Source organism: Loxodonta africana, chromosome 4 (assembly GCF_030014295.1).
Source record: "Loxodonta africana isolate mLoxAfr1 chromosome 4, mLoxAfr1.hap2, whole genome shotgun sequence".
Taxonomy (NCBI): Eukaryota; Metazoa; Chordata; class Mammalia; order Proboscidea; family Elephantidae; genus Loxodonta; species Loxodonta africana.
In genome coordinates, this window is record NC_087345.1 from 191177073 (window position 1) to 191198097 (window position 21025).

General features: G+C 36.7%; 1 protein-coding gene across 1 annotated transcript in view; it reads right to left on the reverse strand.

Annotated features, from left to right (window-relative positions):
- The window catches only part of CCDC7 (coiled-coil domain containing 7), a 415568-nt gene that overhangs the window by 292629 nt on the left and 101914 nt on the right, over positions 1 to 21025 (reverse strand). The window contains exons 14-16 of the mRNA XM_064285199.1: positions 10312 to 10377; positions 7474 to 7695; positions 3038 to 3075 (exon numbers count right to left, since the gene is read on the reverse strand). Coding sequence (XP_064141269.1) covers positions 3038 to 3075; positions 7474 to 7695; positions 10312 to 10377 — 326 coding nt within the window. The remainder of the gene's footprint in view (positions 1 to 3037; positions 3076 to 7473; positions 7696 to 10311; positions 10378 to 21025) is intronic.

A 21025-nucleotide genomic window follows, 5' to 3' on the forward strand; every position in this document is an offset into this window, starting at 1 on the left:
CCTTTCTTAAAAAGACGCTTTTGTGCTTTATAACAAACCTGAGTATTTTTGGGAAAAGAAGTCCTAAACAAAAATAAATACAGGATTTAGAAAGAAGTAGTTTGGATGTCCAACTTTTTAAAAACACCAAGAAATAGTTTACATTTTCATTCCTAAAATGTATGAATTTCAATGCTGTAAAACATTTATAAAAAGCTAACAATACATGATGTGAAACGCTAAAGTATTAAAAATCTATTTGTGTTTAGGTATTTTCCACTAACTCATTCCCTAAGCCAAAATAAATTGCTAAATGTTGTAAAGAGAAAAAAAAAATTGTACTTTATTGTAAGCAATACCATGTGTCTGTTCAGGTAGGGTCTCCTTCGCTCCCATCCACTCTCTGAAGGTTTGGGAGACTTTTCCAAAGTATTTCAGAAATTCTATTAGGATCTAAGAAGTAACCCAAAATGAAGGTTGATGAATGATATTGTGCCATCGTGCTTAATAATTTGAAATTTTTATTATGTTTAGCAATATTTAATCTAAAGCTGTTAAGGGAAATTCTATAAACCTAAGAAGCTGAGACACCCTTTTTCATGCCATATCTCCCATTTTTCTTTTCAGTCTAGACTCCAAACAAAATGAATTACCATCTTTCTCTGAGCACAGTATGCAGATTCTAGACAGCTTGCCTTTGTTTTGACTACTCTGTCCACCTGGAATATCGTTTAAACAGCCCTCTGTTAAAATACAACCCATCTGTCTTTCTTAAATCAAATGCTGTATAACTCCCAATCCAGCCAGGAATAATATTTCCTCCTTTTCTTGATGCAGCTTCTTGACAACATTTTATAGAATGCATCTTCTGCATTATACCCATTGCTGTCGAGTGGATTCCAACCCATAACAACACCACAGGACGGAGTAGAACTGCCCCATAGGGTTCCCAAGGTTGTAAATTTACAGAGCAGATTGCCACATCATTCTCCTGCAAAATGGCTGGTGGGTTCAAACAACTGGCCTTTCAGTTAGCAGCTGAGTGCTTAACCACTGCATCACCAGGGCTCCTTCCTTTTGCATTATACTATGGTGAATTTATTTTTGTACATGTCTTGTCTGCCTTACTAGACCATGAACACATTGAGGGAAAGTAGCAGGTATTGTCATCTTTGTACCCACACCCCATAATACCTAGCACAGTACCTTGCTAGATATTATGGGGTGTAGGCACTCAGTCCATGTTTCCTAATTTCAACTAAACTGAATTGAAATAATCTTCCTCCTGAAGTTAAGGAATGTAAACATTTATCAATCAACATTTTTAGGAGTCATTTAAGAGGAATTATTTGATATTCATTATTTTTTCTGGTCCTTATGTCCTGTATTCCCTACCACCCTCCAGTCTGCTGTTCCCCAGCCAACTCAACTTTCAGTCTACCACTTTCCATCATCACTTTCAACTGTGATTTACCAACCAAGGATGGGGCTGCAAGGGGCAGTAACTCCCTGTAATACTATCATACTCCCTCTTCAAGGTTTTTCCAAAGATTCATGAAAAGTAACTGAGACTGCCTTACTACGGCTTCACAGAGTGTAGTATGAAGATTAGACAGTCTTCATAGAGACTATCTCTTTGAATACTTTTTCAGTTAGTGTTTCTAATTTTTGAGCTTCGTAAAGTATCTAAAGAGACTATCAAATTCATCAGCAGCAACTAAATGTTCGATATAAAATAACTTTATAACTTCAAAAGCTACCAACCCATGTTCTTTAGGGTGATAAACAAATTGCTGGCGTTCTCCTTCAGCACTTTCATAGCTTAAACTTCACCATGTTTCCCTAGAAAGACCATAGTAGTATGCCATGCTCCACCATAATCTTAGCATGCTTTGTTTCTATTTCTACACAGTTCTCAGCATGGTTAAATTTCCTTTAAAGTTGAAGATAATTATTAATATAATTTTTCTTACACTTCTAAAATATTCATAATGCTGACTAACATATTTACAATGTATACAAATAATAAGACATCTACCCATAAGTCTGCAAAGCAACAAATAATATCAAATTTTCTCTTGAGGTATTAAAAATATATACTTTTAAAAATACAAGTAATCACTAAAGACACTAAAATGGACCTTTTCAAAATATTTGGCCATTAATTGTTATATTTATTACCTAATTCTTGCTAATTCATCTGGGTCTGTAATCTAGAAATATTAAAAATGGGAATGAGGTCTAGAAATGCAGACTTCTAGGTAATTCTTTCCTCTTTTTCTGTGTGGTAATCAAAGCCAAAATTTAGAAATTAAGCTCTGTATAATTAAGAAATAAGTGCCTGATGTACTTTACACTTGAATTCTAAATAATTCAAGTCAATGACTGACTTGTCGACAGAGTTTACCTTTACTGGACAGCCACCTCTCACTGGTTAGATTTGCTGCCCCACTAATACATCCGGCTGCAGTTTAGTTTCCTGACCGGTTTGTGTGTAGGTTTGTGAATCACTCACAATATGCTATCAAACAGATTCATTCCCTAGTGAAAGCTAAAAGATTTAATTGAATGAATCAAACAATCTAAGTATTTATGTGCACGTACATACGTATAAGTGATCGAGCAAAAATGAAAGGTAAAAATTAAAAATAAAGTGACTTGTTTTCTGTATCTAGGCCATGTCTCTCAATGACGATAGCTAACAATTCAAAATAAGGGTCACTTCCTCACTATCCGGAAATACAGTTGCTTCTGTCAGAAAGGCAGTGGGCTTGAAACCATTTAATTTTAATTTTTCACTTAAAAGTTTTGAATTTTGACTGCATCCAAACTCTTCTATCTTTGACAACATTTAAAGTTTCCAACATTTTACCATCTGAAATTAGTTTCAAAGATAAGAATGCAATATTGTGAGCAAAGGAATAAATCAAGTAGTTTTATGATACTGAATTTAGATTGGCTACTTTCACCACATACGTATGTGAACTGATAAATACTAGAAGACGACAGAATAAATTAAAAAAAATTTTTTTTTTTTTTTTTTTTTTTTTTTTTTTACCTTTCTTCAATTAGGTTTCCACTTTGGAGCAGTGGGATCTGTGATAAAGATAATAGTAAATTTAATTACACTAAGTATGCACATAAAGCTTATACTATTTTGAAAAAAATATCATTCGAAGAAATTTTTCAATATGACAACTTTGTAAGGTTAAGGTATCAAAAAAGCCATTTTGGCACTGAAAGAGACATTAAAGAAGAGGAGCTGGTGCCATCTTCCATCCTTTGGAGTACAGAAAAAAAATAAAATTATTATTCTTATTTCTAAATAAGAACGAAGAGGGCTTTACGCTGTTAGTAAATAAAATTTGTTTTAAACTTATCTATCACACAGTTATATAATCCTTTTTAATATTCTTTTTGAAGAATTTAAAATTAATACCATATTATATTGATTATTGTTGTTGTTCTTAGGTGTCGTTGAGTCAGTTCCGACTCATAGCGACCCTACGTACGACAGAACTACTCAGTCCTGGGCCATCCTTACAATTGTTGCTGTGTTTAAGCCCATTGTTGCAGCCACTGTATCAATCTATCTCATGGACAGTCTTTATTTTTTTCACTGACCATCTGCCTTATCAAACATGATGTCCTTCTCCAGTGACTGGTTCCTCCTGATAACATCCAAAATATGTGAGATAAAGTCTCACCATCCTCTCATCCAAGGAGCCCTCTGCCTGTACTTCTTCCGAGACAGAACTGTTCATTCTTCTGGCACTCCATGGTATATTCAATATTCTTCACCAACACCATAATTCAAAGGCATTAATTCTTCAGTCTTCCTTATTCGTTGTCCAGCTTGCGCATACATACAAGGTGACTGAAAATACCATTGTTTGGTTGAGACCCACTTTAGTCCTCAAAGTGACACCTTTGCTTTTCAACATTTTAAAGAGTTCTTTTGCAGCAGATTTGCCTAATGTCATTCAATTTTTTAATTGCTGTTTCCATGGATGCTGATTGTGGTTCCAAGTAAAATGAAATCCTTGACAACTTCAGTATTTTCTCCATTTATCACGATGTTGCTTGATCGATCCAGTTGTAAGGATTTTTGTTTTCTTTATGATGAGATCCAATCCATACTGCAGCCTGCGGTCTTTGACCTTCATCAGTAAGTGCTTCAAGTCCTCTTCCCCTTGAGAAAGCAAGGTTGTGTCATCTGTATATCACAGGTTGTTAAGGAGTCTTCCACCAATCCTGGTGCCACATTCTTCTTCATATAGGCCAGCTTCTTGAATAATTTGCTCAGCATACAGATCGAATAAGTATGGTGAAAGGATACAACCCTGACACACACCTTTCCTGATTTTAAACGATGCAGTATCCCCTCGTTCTGTTTGAACGACTGCCTCTTTGTCTGTGTACAGGTTCCTCATGAGCACAGTTAAGTGTACTAGAATTACCATTCTTCACAATGCTATCCATAATTTGTTACGATCCACACAGTCAAATGCTTTTGCATAGCCAATAGAACACAGGTAAACATCTTTCTAGTATTCTGTACTTTCAGCCAAGATCCATCTCACACCGGCAATGACATCCCTCATTTATTCTATGTCCTCTACCGAATCTGGCTTGAATTTCTGGCAGTTCCGTGTCGATGTGCTGCTGCAACCATTTTTTAATTGTCTTCAGGAAAATTTTACTTGCATGTGATATTAATGTTATTGTTCAATAATTTCCACATTCTGTTGGATCATCTTTCTTTGGAATGGGCACATATATGGATCTCTTCCACTTGGTTAGGAAACCCTGGTGGTGTAGTGGTTAAGTGCTACAGTTCCTAACCAGAAGGTCAGCAATTCAAATGCACCAGGCACTCCTTGGAAACCATATGGGGCAGTTCTACAGGCAGAATTGACTCAACGGCAACGGGTTTGGTTTTGGTTTGGTTTCCACTTGGTTGGCCAGGTAGCTGTCTTCCAAGTATCTTGGCGTAGACAAGTGAGTGTCTCCAGCACTGCATCTGTTTGTTGATACGTCTCAGTTGGTATTCCGTCAATTCCTGGAGGCTTGTTTTTCTTCAATGACTTCAGCCCAGCTTGGACTTCTTTCACTACCATCAGTTCTTGATCACATGCTAGCTCCTGAAATGATTCAATGTCAACCAGTTCTTTTTGGTACAGTGAATCTGTGTATTCCTGCTATCTCCTTTTGATGCTTCCTGAGTTGTTCAATATTTTGCCAATACAATCCTTCAAAATTGTAATTATAATTAATATGATATAATAAATTATGATATAATTTTTGAAATTTATGAATTTAAATATGTATATTGAGGATGCATGCTCAAAATACCTTTATCAAAGTGTGTAATCAAAAATGTTAGGAGACTAGTGGCCTAGAAAGTGTGATTTCATTAAGAAACTAGCTCTTGGTAAGGTAATAGATGTTTCCTATAGTATAAATGACTATTACTTTCCCAAATAGATATTTCCTATAACATAAATAGGAGCCCTGGTGCACAGTGGTTAAGTACTAGGCTGCTAACCAAAAGGTTGGCAGTTTGAATCCACCAGCTGTTCCGTGGAAACCCTATGGGGCACTTGCTCTGTCCTATATGGCCGCTATGAGTTGGATTTGACTTGACAGCAATGGATTTGGTTTCATTTGGTTTGGTTTATATATATATATTTTTTTATTATTGTACTGTAGATGAAGGGTTACAGAGCAAACTAGTTTCTCATTAAACAGTTGGTACAAATATTGTTTTATGACATTGGTTAACAACCCCACGACATGTCAACACTCCCCTTCTCAACCTTGGGTTCCCTTTTACCAGCTTTCCTGTCCCCTCCTGCCTTCTAGTCCTTGCCCCTGGGCTGTTGTGCCTCTTTACTCTCATTTTGTTTTATGGGTCTGTCTAATCTTTGGCTGAAGGGTGAACTTCGGGAGTGACTTCATTAAAAGGGTATCCAGCAGCCATATTCTTGGGGTTTCTCCAGTCTCTATCAAGCCAGTAAGTCTGGTCTTTTTTTGTGTTAGAATTTTGTTCTACATTTTTCTACTGTGATCCCTGTCAGAGCACTCAATTGTGGTAGCCAGGCACCATCTAGCTGTACTAGGCTCAGTCTGGTAGAGGCCATGGTAGATGTGGTCCATTAGTCCTTTGGACTAATCTTTCCCTTGTATGTTCAGTTTTCTTCATTCTTCTTTGCTCCCAAAAGGGTGAGACCAGTGGAGTGCCTTAGGTGGCCACTCACAGGCTTTTAAGACCCTAGACACTACACACCAAAGTAGAATGTAGAACATTTTGCTTTATTAACTATGTTATGCCAACTGAGCTAGATGTTCCCCAGGACCGTGGTCCTCATAGCCTTCAATCCAGCAGTTTGGTCCCTCGGGGAGTTTGGATGTGTGTGTGGAGCTTCCATGACATTGCCTTGTACAGGTTGTGCTGGCTTCTCCACTATTGTGTACTGTCTTAGGCTTCACCAAAGTTACCATTTATCTATTGTCTATTTAGTGTTTTTCCATCTTCATCCTTCCCCTCCCTTGTAACCATCAAAAATTGTTTCTTTTTGTATGTAAACCTTTTCATGAGTTTTTATAATAGTGGTCTCATACAATATTTGTCCTTTTGTGATTGACTTATTTTACTCAGCATAATGTCCTCCAGATTCATCCATGTTACGAGATGCTTTGCAGGTTCATCACTGTTCTTTATCCTTGTGTGATACTCCATTGTGTGTATGTACCATAGTTTGTTTATCCATTCATCTGTTGATGGGCATCTAGGTTGTTCCCATCTTTTTGCTGTTGTGAACAATGCTGCAACAGGAGTATGATTGCTAGATCATATGGTATTTCTCTTTCTAGCTTTCTAAGGAAGTGCCATATTCTTTTACAAAATTGTTGTATCATTTTGCATTCCCACCAGCAGTGCATAAGAATTCCAATTTCCCTGCAGCCTCTCTAACATTTGGTATTTCCTGTTTTTTTGATTCGTCCAAGTAATGCTGGGGTGAGATGGTTTTCATTTCCACTTCTCTAATGGCTAGTGATTGTGAGCATTTCCTCATGTGTCTGTTGGCCACTTGAATGTCTTTGGTGAAGTGTCTGTTCATTTAGTTTGCCCATTTTTTGACTGGAATATTTGTCTTTTTCAAAGAGTTTTTTCCACAGTGTTTCATTTATATTGAATTTTATTAATTTTTTATAATTAATTTATAGAAAAATGTCTTTAGACATTATTTCCTCCTGGCCCTCAGATCTTAGATGCTTAAATGATCATTGAAAATCAATATATATTTAATGTATAGCTTGATATTCAAGATAATAATGAATTGACATATCCAGAGGGTAAAAGACAAAAGTCCAAGGAAAAAAAGGAAAAAAGGCATACAGAATTTTTAAAAATGATACACACAAATGAAATAAATAATAATATGAAAGATAAATTTCTTACATCATGTACTATTTCAGTTATTTCTTTACCTGCGATTGCTCTTGGATTTTATCATCTGTCTTTTGTTCACCTGAATCTGAAAGTTGTGCTTTTCTTCTTTCTTTCTCCAATGGTACATTTTCTGAATCTAAATCTTTAACTTTTACTTTACTAATATCCATTTGCATGGCTGTCTTAGTCTGCTCACTTTTAAGTAACTCCTTCCTTTGATTCAGGAGGTAATCAAGTTGATGCTTAGTTTTTTCAGCTTCCTATTTTTCAAAAAATAACAGTTATCAAGCATTATTTTCTATGACACTTTCCTACCAATACTACAACCTTCAGGGATCTGCATGTATTCATACCCACATTACTTCTCAAACTTTTATTTTCGCTGAATTAGAGGAATGTAAATTAAGCCAGTAGTATAATCTATAGTTTAACAGCTCCACAAGAAAAATTAAAAACTGTGAAGAAACGTTTTCCATTTTGAGGGCTATTTTCATACCCAGGAGGTTCTCCAACTATTATTTTTTTAAAGGCTCCAATTATTATGTAGGTACAATAAAAATTAATAAAGTATGCATTATAAAAGTGATAAGCTATAGCCAGAATAACTAATAGCCACAATATGAAATAATAAGAGAAAAGGTGGAAAATAAATTAATTATTTTAGAACATAAATTTTCTTAAAAACATCACTTTTTCATACTTTTTAATTTTTTTATTTAATTATAGAAATGCTATTTGTAGAAAGACTATATAGATCAACAAAAAGAAAGCTCACAAATTTCACCACACAGAAAAAAAATCAGTTAACATTTTGATGTATATACTTTTTTAGTTGTTTCTAAATATAAATAGCACATATGTATATCTATGGGGCAGTTCTACTCTGTCCTATAGGGTCGCTATGAGTCGGAATCGACTCGACAGCAGTGGGTTATGTATATCTTTAAATTATTATATAGATTGGATTATGCTATACATATTCCCATTATCTGTTCTTTTCACTAGACAGTGTTATAATTATGTTTCCATAACAGTAAATATACATCTAAATCAGCAGTACATTTAACAATATAATTTATTTAGCAAATTTCTTATTGATGAGCATGTAGGTCATCTCAAAATTTTTGCTATTAAATTACTACAGGATACATACTTGTACAAAATCTCTGTAGACTTTTTTTCTTTTTTAGAATAAATGCTTAGAACTGTTGAGTGATAAGGCTATGTACTTTCCAAGACTTGTGTTAGACATTTTCTTCTAGAAAGATATCGATTCTTACTGATAATAGAAGTATGTGAAAGAATACTTACTGCAGTGTGCATTCAGAAATATATATTTTCATTTCTTAAATTTTTACCCAAAATTATAAATAAAATAAAGTGTATCTCACTGTTATCTTAAATAATATTTATTTGATAACTAGTGAGGTTGAGTATATTTGTATGCATGCACTGGCCGTCAACGTTTCCAAATTCTACCTTGCCTACTTGTGTCCTCTGCCTAAGTAAGTAATAAGGCTATTCCTATTACTTATAAAAAGGTTTGTAAAAAATCTTCACATAAAACATTTTGCAAAAAATTCCATTTCTCTTTACATCTAATGATTGTGTTACCATAAAATAAGTTTTACATTTATATATAGCCAATAGATTAAAATATTCCTTTGTGGCATAATCCTTAGAAAGCCTTGCTCTGGTTTACCCAGTGTTTCTTCTAATATATTCATAGTTCATTCTTACTTTTAGATCTTCAATCAATCTGCAACTTATTATGGTACATTGTTTGAAATAGAGACCTAACTTTATTTTTCCCAATAAGTTACTTTTTATAAATATCTTATCCTCCTATGACAAATTTTAATAACTAAAACTCTGTAATACTAAATTATTGTATTTATTTTAATCTGTTTCTGGACTTTCCAGTCAGTACCACAATTCTTTAGTTGTTATAATTTTACATTATATATCAATTTTTGGATGAAGAAATACACCTTAATTGTTCTTTTTTTGTATAACCACCCATTTCTTACATCAATATGTCTTACAATAATTTTGTTAAGTTGCAAAATAATTCCATTTATCTCTGGAAATAAATTGCTTCAAGTTTGGATGTTAATTTGAGTAAAAACTGAAATATTTATAACATTGAGCCTTTAAAACCAAAAGCATAAATTTCTATTTCTTCAATGTTTGTCTATGTTCCTTGGTAAAATATATATTTCTTAATAAAAAGCTGTGTATATTTTTGTTTAATATGCTGTCCTAGTATTATGTTAGACTAACATTATGAACAGAATTTTTTCTATTATGTTTTCTAAATGATTGTTTCTGATAAATAGTAAATCTACTGATTTTTTATATCTATTTTATCCCTGCCACCTTTTTTAACAATATCATTAATAAATTTCTTGATTTTTTTTTGCAGTTTTTCAGAAAGAAAATTATATAGTCTACAAATAAGAATACCTTTGTCTTTCAATTTATGAAAATGTAGCTTGTTTCATTTATTGTCTTATTGTTTAGCTAGAACTTGAAAAAGAGCAGTAAGAATCAATATCCTAATTTAACGGCATTTAATTAGAATTCCTGCAGTATTTTACTTTTAAGTAATGTATCATCCATAATTTTGAAATAGATTTCCTTTATTGGATTAAGTAAATTTACTTTTCTTCCCAGATTGCTGAACTTCTGATTAAAATGAATATTGTTTTATTAACATATTTCTAATGAATAAAATCAATACATTTTAAACCTGATAAAATAGTATAATACAGAGACATAATAGGATATTTTACAAGGTAAAATTCATTCAAAAAGTTCTTTATGTATATTTACTCCATTTGTTAATAACTTTAAAGGAGCGTGATATCCTTCACCTGTAAAGCCTGTTTCAGTTGCTCCTGAAGTACTTTGTTCTCAATTTCCAGTGCGTTTGCTGCATTCTAGGATACATTAAGTAAAAAAAAGTATTAGCTTCAGTATTTTTTGTTTTTATTAATTTATTTTTGTAAGTATTATCTTTCTAAAATCCAATGATAACAAGGTTATGACCTTATTATGTACATTTACCTGTACTGTTCTCAAGCATAATGGTGGATAATGTCTGTGGCTATAGCTTTCTGTTGACTTTTCACAGGCAAATTGGCCTTAAATCTGGCAAGTTACAACTGCAATAAATTAAAGGTTTCATCTAGCCTTTTTTCTAGGCATAATACATTTAAATAAAAACACTTCAAATTTTATGAAAAAGAAGCATTTCTACTCACAACACAAAATAAAAATACTTCTGACTTTGAGAGAATGAGTGGCTCTTATTACACATGAAAAGACTCAGAAATTCTCCATCAAATGGACAACAGTTTGAGAAAGCAGATCTTAAGTCCCCATTTATGCTTCTTTTACGCAGAGTAAGTTCCTACTACTAGACAAACCCTACCACATACAACAACCATAAACTCTGGACAAAATGCAAATATCAATACTGGACAGCAATCAAGAGTAGGTACATTCTTGAGAGAAGGTATCACTTGGAAGACAGGAAGGGCACCAAGTAAGACTCTCATTTCCATGGCTTCTACTCTGAGGGCAAGCCCTAGTCTGCACCAAGCAGGGTGTCTAATAGCTGATAGAAAACTTCAGTTTTTATAACCTAGGAACTAAAGGACAAGTTCAGGGCAATCATTGCCACTGGAAAGATTAAGAAGAAATCACACAAAGAAGATAACCAGGGAGAGGTGTGGTGCAGTGAATTGATTTATACAGCCTTACTCACTATGAGTTGGAATTGACTCAAAAGTAATGGGTTTTGTTTTGTTTTCTAACCATAGTCTTGTAACTCCCAAAAAATGATTGCCTGGGACTATGTAAATTGAGTTACTTATGGTCAGCCAAGGGGATTGGTCAGTTTACTATGCAAACTGAATGACTCGCAGTCCACCGAAGGGATTGGTCAGTTCATGGTCCTGGTGAGAAGACCATGCCTTAAAATTGACGAGGAATTTGTTTATTTAAGGGCCAATCCCACAGAGGCTCAGGAGGGCCTTACTACCATCAAGAAGAGAGAGTCTGGAGCAGTGATGGGCTTGCCAGTCTATGGAATGAAGCAGCTGGAGTGGGCTTGCCAGCCTATGGAGCAAGCACTGAGCATTTTGTGCAGAAGGCTTGCTGGTGAAGCTAAAAGAACTATAACATTTGCTCATGCAGGGCAAAGGCCTGAATGTGCCCTGTGCAGGCGTCTTCCTACAGCAGGTCAGAGTCAGACACTTCTGTGCAAGAGGCTTACCAGAGCTAAAAGGGCTGTAGCACTTGTACAGTAAAAAAGAGATATGAGTGTGCCCAGTGCAAGGGCTGTAGGCCTCCCCACCCCCAGGCAGAATGGGCCTAATAGCATGGCAGCAAGAAAGTCCAAAAGGCCAGGTGGCATGGTGAGAGTTTGCAGGAGAGGCTTAGAAGGGCCCAACGGCAGAGGCTTGGGAGATCCAGTGCAGAGATCTGGCTGCGGCAGGCAAGGCACAGCAAAGCCCAGTGGCAGAACAGAAGCCTCTGACAGTGGTGGTAGCCAGAGGCAGTGGTGATGTGAACACAGCATCTGACCTGAACCATGGCGTGCCTGCCCAGCAACTTAAGAATGGACATGGGTAATTCGGGGAAGGGTAAGCGTTTCCCTTTGAGAATCTGTTGCATTGTTCACCACTTGCTTTCTATAAATAATAACTATGGCTTTCACCTTGCCAACACTGTGCAAATGTCTCGCATGTCCACCTCCATTGTAGATGCCAGTGAGTTTATGTGCCTCATTCCTAGCAGTCTTATGGGTGCCTGGAATTTTGAGGCACAGGCTGTATGCATGTGAAATCCAGATAGACATACATAAGCATTCAAGAGGGAACCCCAACTTCTTTGTATAAATGCTTCCCAAATCTCTGCCTGGCTCCTAAACCACATGTGCATAGGGAAGATTTCAAGCAGCCTAGAAAAAGCTAAAAGAACTGAAATGCAATTTCCGCTGGTGACTAAACATCAAATTTGAATTTTGCATTCAATCATGTTAATTACATATTAAAGCCAAAAAATAGGTGCCAATTGTCAGAGAAATACAACAGAATCCAGATTCTCAACAACATAAGATCAAAGACTACAGCTGTCAGTAAGGATTACACTTCAACATAATGAAAACAAAAATCCTCACAACTGGTCCAATAAGCAACATCACGATAAAGGGAGAAAAGATTGAAGTTGTCAAGGATTTCATTTCACTTGGATGCACAGTTAACACCCATGGAAGGAGCAGTCAAGAAATCAAATGACTTATTGCATTGGGCAAACTGCTGCAAAAGACCACTTTAAAGCCTTAAAAAGGAAAAACATCATTTTAAGGACTAAGGCACCCTTGACCCAAGCCATGGTATTTTCAGTCCCCTCATATGCATGCAAAAGCTGGACAATGAAAAAGGAAGACATGAGAAGAATCGCTGCATTTGAAATATGGTGCTGGCAAAGAATATTGACTATACCCTGGACTGCCAGAAGAATGAATGGATCTGTCTTGGAAGAAGTACAGGCAGATTGCTCCTTAGAAGCAAGGATGGCAAGACTTCTTGCTTACTTTGAGTGTGTTTTCAGGAGGTCCCAATCCCTGGAGAAAAATATCACGCTTGGTAGAGAATCAGTGAAAAAAAAGGAAGACCCTCAATAAGATAGTCTGACACAATGGCTGCAACAATGAGTCCAAACACAGCAACAATTGTGAGGATGGCGCAGAACCAGGCAAAGTTTTGTTCTGTTATACATAAGGTCACTACGAGTGGGAACCAACTTGACAGCACCCAACACAACAACAACATAACATTCACTATAAAAACCAAAACCAAACCCGTTGTCATCGAGTTGATTCCAACTCATAGCAACCCTGTGAGTTGGAACATACATTCACTATATCCAGGATATAATTCTGAATTATGTGACATTTGAAGAAACAGAAAAGTATGAATTACTTTTAAGAAAAAAGACAATCAACAGGGAGTGATCTCAAGATAATGCAGATTTTAGAATTAACATATCGAACTTTAAAGCTGCTATTATGCCAATAATAGTCCCTGGAGTCCCTGAGTGGTGCAAATGGTTAATATGCCTGGCTGCTAGAGGTTTGAGTCAACTCAGAGGTATCTCAGAAGAAATGCATGGCTATCTGCGTTCAAAAAATCAGCCATTGAAAATCTTGTGCAGCACAGCTCCACTCTGACACAAATAGAGTCATTATGAATCTAAATCAACTCAATGGCAAATGGTATTATAACAATGCTCAATGTAAAGGAAAATGTGCTCATCATGAATGAAAAGATAGAAGTCTCAGCAGAAAAACAGAAATTATTAAAAATGGAAATTCCAGAACTGAAAATCACAATATATGAATTTAAAATTTCACTGGATGGAACTTTTTGAAGCAGACTGGATATATGATAGTGAAAAGTCATAAAACTTGAAGATAGATCATTAGCAATTACCCAATATGAGAGCAAAGATTGGGAAAAAAAATAGGCAAAATCTCAGGGATCTGTGGGATAATATCAAATAAGCTAACATGTAATTACAGTCCTATAAGAAAGAGACAAAGAGGTAGAAAAATTATTTGAAACATAATAGTTGAAAACTTCCCATATTTGGCAAAAGATGAATACAAAGAAAATAATACCTATATACATCAGAGTCAAATGGTTGAAAACCAAGTAAAAAGAAAAAATCTTGAAAGCAGCTGAAGAAAGATGCCACTACGCATAGGAAAATAATCATTTGAATGACTGTTTCTCATCAGAAAAAAACAGAGACCAAATGAGAAAGAAAAACAGCTTTGAAATGTAGAGCAAATATCCCTTCTTTGAAACAGACTTAAGTAACAAAGGAAAATTTTAAATCTATATTTTGATACTCATTGAAATTTGAGAGAACATATTGTTGTTAGGTGCCGTCGAGTCGGCTCCAACTCATAGCGACCCTATGCACAACAGAACGAAACACTGCTCGGTCCTCTGCCATCCTCACAATCGTTGTTATGCTTGAGCCCAATGTTGCAGCCACTGTGTCAATCTACCTCGTTGAGGGTCTTCCTCTTTTCCACTGACCCTGTAAAAAAAAAAAAAATTTTTTTTTTTTTTTTGTACTCTGCCAAGCATGATGTCCCTCTGCAGAGACTGATCCCTCCTGGCAACAGTCGAAAGTATGTAAGACACAGTCTCACCATCCCCGCTTCTAAGGAGCATTCTGGTTGTATTTCTTCTAAGACAGATTTATTAGTTCTTCTGGCAGTCCATGGTATATTCAATATTCTTCTCCAACACCTCAATTCAAGGCATCAATTCTTCTTCGATCTTCCTTATTCATTGTCCAGCTTTCACATGCATATGATGCAACTGAAAATACCATGGCCTGCATCAGGCGCACCTCAGTCTTCAGGGTGACATCTTTGCTCTTCAACACTTTGAAGAGGTCCTTTGCAGCAGATTTGCCCAATGCAATGCGTCTTTTTGATTTCTCGACTGCTGCTTCCATGGCTGTTGATTGTGGTTCCAAGTGAAATGAAATCCTTAAGAACTTCAATCTTTTCTCCGTTTATCATGATGTTGCTCATTGGTCCAGTTGTCAGGATTTTTGTTTTCTTTATGTTGAGGTGCAATCCATACTGAAGGCTGTGGTCTTTGATCTTCATTAATAAGTGCTTCAAGTCCTCTTCACTTTCAGGAAGCAAGGTTGTGTCATCTGCATAACGCAGGTTGTTAACGATTCTTCCACCAATCCTGATGCCCTGTTCTTCTTCATATAGTCCAGCTTTTCATATTATTTGCTCAGCATACAGCTTGAATAGGTATGGTGAAAGAATACAACCATGGCACACACCTTTCCTGACTTTAAACCAATCAGTATCCCCTTGTTCTGTCCAAACAACTGCTTCTTGATCTATGTAAAGGTTCCTCATGAGCACAATTAAGTGTTCTGGAATTCCCATTCTTCTCAACGTTATCCATAATTTGTTATGGTCCACACAGTCGAATGCCTTTGCATAGTCAATAAAACACAGGTAAACATTCTTCTCGTATTCTCTGCTTTCAGCCAGGATCTGTCTGACATCAGCAATGATACCCCTGGTTCCACGTCTTCATCTGAAACTGGCCTGAATTTCCTGCAGTTCCCTGTCAATATACTGCTGCAGCCGTTTTTGAATGACCTTCAGCAAAATTTTGCTTCCGTGTGATATTAACGATATTGTTCTATAATTTCCACATTTGGTTGGATCATCTTTCTTGGGAATAGGCATAAATATGGATCTCTTCCAGTCAGTTGGCCAGGAAGCTCTCTTCCATATTTCTTGGCATAGACAAGTGAGCACCTCCAGCGGTGCATCCGTTTGTTGAAACATCTCAATTGATATTCCATCAATTCCTGGAGCCAATGCCTGCAGAGCAGCTTGGACTTCTTCCTTCAGTACCATCGGTTCCTGATCATATGCCACCTCTTGAAATAGTTGAGCATCTACTAATTCTTTTTGGTATAATGACTCTGTGTATTCCTTCCATCTTCTTTTGATGCTTCCTGAGTCATTTAATATTTTCCCCATGAATCCTTCACTATTGCAACTCAAGGCTTGAATTTTTTCTTCAGTTCTTTCAGCTTGAGAAACACCGAGTTCGTTCTTCTCTTTTGGTTTTCCATTTCCAGCTCTTTGCACGTGTCCTCATAATACTTTACTTTGTCTTCTCGAGACGCCCTTGGAAGTCTTCTGTTCAGCTCTTTTACTTCATGAATTCTTCCTTTTGCTTTAGCTGCTTGACGTTCGAGAGCAAGTTTCAGAGTCTCCTCCGACATCCATCTTGGCCTCTTCTTTCTTTTCTGTCTTTTCAGTGACCTCTTGCTTTCTTCATGGATGATGTCCTTGATGTCATTCCACAACTTATCTGGTCTGTGGTCACTAGTGTTCAATATGTCAAATCTATTCTTGAGATGGTCACTAAATTCAGGTGGGGTATACTCAAGGTCATATTTTGGCTCTCGTGGAGTTGCTCTGATTTTCTTCAGTTTCAGCTTGAACTTGCATACGAGCAATTGATGGTCTGTTCCAGAGTCAGCCCCTGGCCTTGTTCTGAGTGATGATATTAAGCTTTTCCATTGTCTCTTTCCACAGATGTAATCAATTTGATTTCTGTGAGCTCCATCTGGCAAGGTCCATGAGGATATCGAATAGATAAACATCGATATCCTAGGCATTAGTGAACTGAAATGGAGTGGTACTGGCCATTTTGAATTGAACAATCTTTTTTTTTTTATAGTCTACTATGCTGGGAATGACAACTTGAAGAGGAATGGTGTTGCAGTCATCGTCAAAAAGAACTTTTCAAAATCTATCCTGAAGTACAATGCTGTCAGCAATAGGATAATATCCATACACCTACAAGGAAGACCAGTTAATACGACTATTATTCAAATATACGCACCAACCATTAGGGCCAAAGATGAAGAAATAGAAGATTTTTATCAGCTGCTGTAGTCTGAAATTGATTGAACATGCAATCAAGATGTATTAATAATTACTAGTGATTTTAATGTGGAAGTTGGAAACAAAGAAGAAGGGTCAATTGTTGGAATACATGGCCTTCATGATAGAAACAATGTTGGAGATCAGATGATAGAATTTTGCAAGACCAACGACTTCTTCATTGCAAATACCTTCTTTCACCAACATAAATGGCGACTATACACATGGATGAGAGAACATGACATCTATAACTGAAATAAAAATAAATCTTCTAACTACTGCTCAAGAAATTTCAATATATGACCTATAAAATTCTGAGGGAACTCATTCTGTAATCAGGTACAGAAATATACCATCTGACAGGACTAAGTAATTTTAACGAGGACCTTGAGAACCCAGGGTGGAAAGGGAAAGGTGGAGAGTACTGACACATTGTGGTGACTAAAACTAATGACTCTAAACAATTTGTGTATAAAACTTTTGAATGATAAATGAGTTTGCACTGTAAACTTTAACCTAAAACACAATAAAATTAAAAAAACGATACAGCCTTGCATTCAAGTATTTTATCTACATATACTTTAAAAATACAGTTTTATTACTAGAATAATAGTCCTCTAAATAGGAGGCGCACATCTATTCGTTCATTTTAAAAACTAAAATAAAATTTTATACAACTTACTGAAACATTTTATAAGCATAATAATTACTTAAACAGACAAATAGTAATACTAAGTGATTCTATAATCATGCCTGCATGAGGAATCGAAATTGAATAGATTTCATTATTATTTCAAATACTGAGCAGGATTGAAATAGCCAGGTTTGCAGTACAGACTTCGTTACTACTTTATTCTTTAACCCTAAGCAAATCTACTGGTCTCTATAAAATGGACTAGATCTGTAGTGTTCATGATGGAGTGCTGGCAGAGGCTCATCAAATTCATAGATCTTCTCTGAAGAAAAATTCTACCTATACAGAAAATTTTGACTTTAAAGTCAGAAGAAAATAATTTTAAATGACATTAGAGACTATTCTAAATAATATAATGGGATCATAGTAAATTTTTTAAATACACATAATGTACTTCTATGTAAAATAACTAATCAGTAAGTGTGGTAGGCAGAATTCTAATATAGCCCCCTGATCTCCACCTGCTGTATAATCCACTCCTTTGTGTGTGGGTGGTATCTGTGAAATGTTTTTAGTCAACAGAATGTAGCAACGTGATGCAACGTCATTGCTTTGATTGCATTACATTATATGGCAAAAGCATTGGAATGTTACTCCCATGATCATGTTACACTATATATATAAGACTGTCTTACCAGACAAGAGGCTCTCCAGCTGGCATTAAAGAAAATGCAAGCTGTTAGGATGTGAAATGCCTTGGAGAAGGCCATGCGTCAGGGAAATTCAGACGGCCTCTAAAAGCTGAGGGCCTCATATGGAACTGAATTCTGCCACAACCATCTGAGCTTGGAAGACGGCACCAAGTTACAGAAATAAATACAGCCTGGTGAGACCCTGAACACCAGACACAGCTAAGCCATTCCTGGATTCCTAACCCACTGAAACTGTAAGATAATAAGTATATGCAGTTTTAAAATGCTAAATGTGTAGTAATCTGTTATGCAATAATAGAAAACTAATACCATAAAGTTGGACATTTTATATTCAGTATCTCAAACGGCACTCTCATTTTCCCCAAATATAAACCCACTGCCATCAAGTCCATTCCAACTCACAGAGTCCCCATAGGCTAATTCTTGAATTATTTGGGTGCATACTTCTAGGATGCTTACTTAACTACGGCCCCCTGACTGAAATAGTGGTATATATTATGACAGTTATTAAGAAGTTAACTTGTCGAAAGAAAAAAAAAGCTGTTGGAGCCAACATGGTGCTGTAGACAGAATCACCATGCCATCCCTCTACAGCAAAGACCTGAAAAACTAAGTAAAATAGATATAAATGTCAATCCTGGAACCCTAAGCACCAAATGATGGAATAAAGAACTCAATCAAGCACCGAATGGAAAAAGAAACTGACAGAGAACGAGGAGAGCTATGGAGTGGAGATCCCCTATCAGCTAACATGGCCAGATTCACCACCTCGGACTAAAGCCACCAAAGAACACAGATAGGGAGTACGGGAAAGCAACTCCATGGAGCTCTCAACAGGAGACAGATCATCAGGCAACCAGGGATACATGCTTTCCGATTCCCCACGCTTCTTCCATGTACGAGGCCTCTGCCGCTTTCCAACAGGCTACGGTCACTCAGCCAGGGACATACCAGCTCAGTGCCACCTGGATTCGCCATCTTGAACCTCAGCCACCAAGGACTGTTGACAGGGAGTACAGAAAGGCAACTCCACAGAGCTCCTAACAGGAGACAGAGCATCTAGCAACCAATGATACATGCTTTCCCACCTCCAACCCTTCTTCCTTCTATGCAGTCTCTGCTACTTTCCAATGGGTCACAGTCACTCAGCCAGAGAGATACCAGCTCACTGCCTCTGGGATCCACCCCATCACCATCAGCCGGCACGTTCAGCACCATTTTTTTGTTTTGTTTTGTTTTTGGTTTGTATTTTTATTTGTTTGTTTTTTGATATTGGTTTTTTGGCTCTTTTTTTTTTTTTTGCTTCTCTTTCTCTCACTTCCTTTCCTTTCTCCCATCCAGCCAGCCCCATGCATTGCCCCCAGCTCCTTGGCAGGCTATGCTGTACCACTCAGCTGGAGGGCCTCTGGCACATAGCCTCCCTGGGTCTGTGCCACCCAGACAGACTGGCTCCCTCAGTGCCATGTTTTTTATTTTTCTTTACCTTTGCCCTTCTCCTTTTCCTTCTCCCTAACACTTAGGCCCTATGCTGCCCCACCCCTTCCTGACAGACCATACCAGGCCACCTGCTGAGAATGACATAAGCTCACCACCACCCTAATTCTGTGCCACTCCTAACGTTTGGCTACCCACCACATTTTTGTTGTTGTTACTTTTTTTTATTATTTTTGTTTGTTTGATTGTTAGTTTCTTCTCTCTCTTTCTCCACTTTTCTTTCCTTTCTCCCACCCACCTAGCCATGTGTGTCATCCACACCCTTTCTCAACAAGCCAAGTCACACAGCTTGGTTAGATAGCCACCAGCACACAGCCTCACTGGGTATACTCTGCCCCCATCCACCAAATCCTGCCACACCTCAATTTAGTTTACTTTTTTAAACTTCATTATTTGCTTTTTTTTTTTTTTTTTTTGCTTTTCTTTATCTCTCTTCTTTCACACACCTGCTTAGCTTTGCACATCACATCCTCTTTTTTTCCTCCTGACTATCTGCAATATGTTCCAAGTACTACACTGCTGAGCAGGACTGATGTGGTCCCCTAGCCCCACCCCATCACTCCCCATTCATGGTGCACACTACCCATCCCTGCCTCTCCACCCCCACTGGACCCTCCCTGCTTCACCATAGCTGAGTGACTAACCCTACCCACCTGGACAAGGTGGTGAGACATATCATGTCTACAGGTGACCAAGCAACAAAACACGCCCAGCCCACCTGCTCATACATAACCAAATAAAATGAAAAAGCAGGATGAAACAAGCACATCTACAATAAATAAATGAAGAAAATAATTCCTGATTGTCTTGTAGACAGTAGACAATATCAAAGCATATATATATATATATAAAAAGACAAGATGGCTTCAGAAAGCAACCAAAAGAAAACATCAAAATACATTCTGCTAGAAGAAAAGGCACTGGAACTACCTGATATAGAATTCAAAGCTCTAATATTCAGGGTTCTCCAACAGAGGAAAGAAAATGCAGACAAAAATAAGGAAAAAATGGACAAAATCATGAAAAATAAAGACAAAACCATGGAAAAGACAGATAAAACAATGAAGAATTCAGGAAAATAATACAAGAACAAAATGTCAAAATAAACAACTAGAAATCAAATAAAAACAGCAATTAGAAATCTAAAAGTTAAACAACAGAACAGGGGGAGAAAACAGAAAACACAGAGAGGATCATTGAAGATTTGCTGACAGAAAACTTCCCTA